Source organism: Ciona intestinalis, unplaced genomic scaffold (assembly GCF_000224145.3).
Source record: "Ciona intestinalis unplaced genomic scaffold, KH HT001029.1, whole genome shotgun sequence".
NCBI classification, from domain to species: Eukaryota; Metazoa; Chordata; class Ascidiacea; order Phlebobranchia; family Cionidae; genus Ciona; species Ciona intestinalis.
In genome coordinates, this window is record NW_004191350.1 from 1 (window position 1) to 2,527 (window position 2,527).

The window sequence follows — 2,527 nt, forward strand, 5'->3', positions numbered from 1 at the left end:
CAACANAGAAGCAAGCTTATGTGCTGGTTATTTAGAAGGAACTGCCACAAAGTCAATGATTGAGGACAACTGGTTCAACACCATTGGAGGTAAAATATTGCTCCATTTAAACATAATGGCTCATAGATATCAAACCTGGCAGTGTGGGCAGGCCAACCGTGTTTTTTGCACTGAATTAATCAGTAAACATTACAACCAATCAAGTTAAAAGAAAAATATATATATATATAAACAAAAACAAAATAAAACATTTTTTTGGAACTCCCCCTAATTTTCTGTCTGGCTGATCCTCTAATTGTGTATGTATGCATCAAATCTAGGGTGGCAGGGCAGGCCAACCGTGTTTTTTGCACTGAATTAATCAGTAAACATTGGGAACAACAAGTTGAAAAAATTTTAAAAAGAATAAAAAAAAACGTTTTTGGAACTCCCCCTAATTTTCTGTCTGGCTGATCCTCTAATTGTGTATGTATGCATCAAATCTAGGGTGGCAGGGCAGGCCAACCGTGTTTTTTGCACTGAATTAATCAGTAAACATTGGGAACAACAAGTTGAAAAAATTTTAAAAAGAATAAAAAAAAACGTTTTTGGAACTCCCCCTAATTTTCTGTCTGGCTGATCCTCTGATTGTGTATGTATGCATCAAATCTAGGGTGGCAGGGCAGGCAGTGTGGCTTGGGATTATCCGCATTTCATTAACCAGTATAAATTAGAACCAGAAACTATTTACTCTCTGGTTTAATAAAAGCTATTTAAGCTCTGGTTTATAAAATTATTAATATTTTTACAACAGACATGTGCAACCCGATGTCAACGTTTTGTTTAAATTTGAAGAAGTTTCTGGAATCGAACATGGAATTTATGATTTCTATGATTAAAAACAATCCAGATTCGCCATATTGGAAACAGGTTCGTAGTTGTGGTGTTAGTTGTAGGGAGAAGTGGTCATAATCATAATATTATGTTATGTTTACTAATGTTTATTGTATGTTAGGTATAGAAATTGGAAATTTATTTTCTCGTTGTTATGATTTCCATGATTAAACATTAATTGTGGAAAAAGTGGTCGTTTACTAATACTAAGCTCACAGTCGAGTTGCTTAAGTTATTTTGTTAAGTCAGATCCCAAGTGAAACCTAAATCCAAGAATCTTTAATCTAGTCTAAATTGAAGTGAATTTAGACATATAACAGTCTGCAGTTTAGTGTTTTCTAAACTTGAGTAAATTTAAACCCCTTGGGGTAAATTCCTTGTATTTAGAGGGTAAACGAGCTACCAATCAAAATCCACATCAGTTGACGGGACAAAAAATTGTGCCAATTGTAGTACTTTATCAGACATTGAAAAATGGGCACCATGATACATATTGGGGGTAAATCTGATAAGCATCTTTACTAAAAGGGTAATGCATACAAAGAAAGTTAGGAACCACTGATCTAGTTTAATTAAACCTAATGCACCCCCCCCCCCCCCATTTTAGGTTGAATTAAACTTACTACAACTACAAGGGTTAGAAGATGCTTATTATGGTGAAGCAATGAACTTTAATTCAACTCTGCACCTAAAACCTATGGGTCTCATGTATGTATGGTAGTAATTACTTAATTACTTTTCTATACTTAAAGTATTAATGTGGCAGTGTAGATAGTGATCGTATTTTTTTCATAGCATTAAAAATAGCCTTTCTAGTAATAACCACTTCTTTTGCTGTAGTAAAAAAAGCTTGAAAAATTGTCAAATAGTTCGTTCGGGAGAGCTATTTCAGTATTATGTTATGCCTGATAATGGTATCAGAAGACTAAAAGAGCTGTCAGTAGCACCATAAAAATTTCTCAACATTCCTAAACATTTAAAACAGCTATTACCAAAGCTTTATAATTATAGTTTTAGTATATATTTCTGTAAAAAAAGCTTTTTTATCAGCAGTTATATATTTTTGTAAAAATTTAACCTAAATTTTATGATGTTTACTTTTTATCCTGAAATATTTCAGACTCATCAACATAAATGGCGACCTCGAGTCTTTACAAACCGTCCTCAGTGAAGATCACGTGAACCATCATCATGTGATTGGGTCCGGTTCATGCTCAGCTCTCATTAAATTACTCCCGGGATATAAAGACCTTTACGCAGCCCATGATACATGGAATGGGTATAACTCAATGCTGAGGATCATCAAGAAATATCAACTTTCTTATAAAGATGACAACGGTATATTTGTCTTTTTGTTTATAATAATTTATATTCTATCATTGTTTATAGTAAGATTTATTTTTTTCATTGTTTATGAATGATTAAGATCATAACTATATTCATATGTCACCTCAACAAGGGTTACATACATATTGTTTTAGCAGCCTAGTCTTAAGTCTAAAACAGATTTTACCCTGCTGTTAGGTGTCTATACCAACAAGCAGAGCCAAAGTATATTGCATTCACCACATTAATCAATGAGGTTCCCTATGTTTGACAACTATGAGTGTAACTGTATTTTAACAATGTCACCCCAGATTTANCCTGCTGTTAG

The 2,527-nt window shown here is 33.3% G+C and overlaps 1 protein-coding gene across 1 annotated transcript; it reads left to right on the forward strand.

The window, feature by feature from the left end:
- Positions 1-6: 6 nt before the first annotated feature.
- LOC108950805 (putative phospholipase B-like 2) lies at positions 7-2,309 on the forward strand. The gene is made up of 4 exons (XM_018816873.2): positions 7-89; positions 794-909; positions 1,481-1,581; positions 1,994-2,309. The coding sequence occupies exons 1-4, from the start codon at positions 56-58 to the stop codon at positions 2,292-2,294; spliced, it is 552 nt and encodes a 183-aa protein (XP_018672418.2). The 5' UTR covers positions 7-55; the 3' UTR covers positions 2,295-2,309.
- The last annotated feature ends 218 nt before the right edge of the window (positions 2,310-2,527 follow it).

Coding starts and splice junctions, on each gene's coding strand:
- LOC108950805 (XM_018816873.2), top strand. CDS start 56: ATGATTGAGGACAACTGGTTCAACACCATTGGAG. Junction 910..1,480: donor ATTCGCCATATTGGAAACAG/GTTCGTAGTTGT, acceptor CCCCCATTTTAG/GTTGAATTAAACTTACTACA. Junction 1,582..1,993: donor CTAAAACCTATGGGTCTCAT/GTATGTATGGTA, acceptor GAAATATTTCAG/ACTCATCAACATAAATGGCG.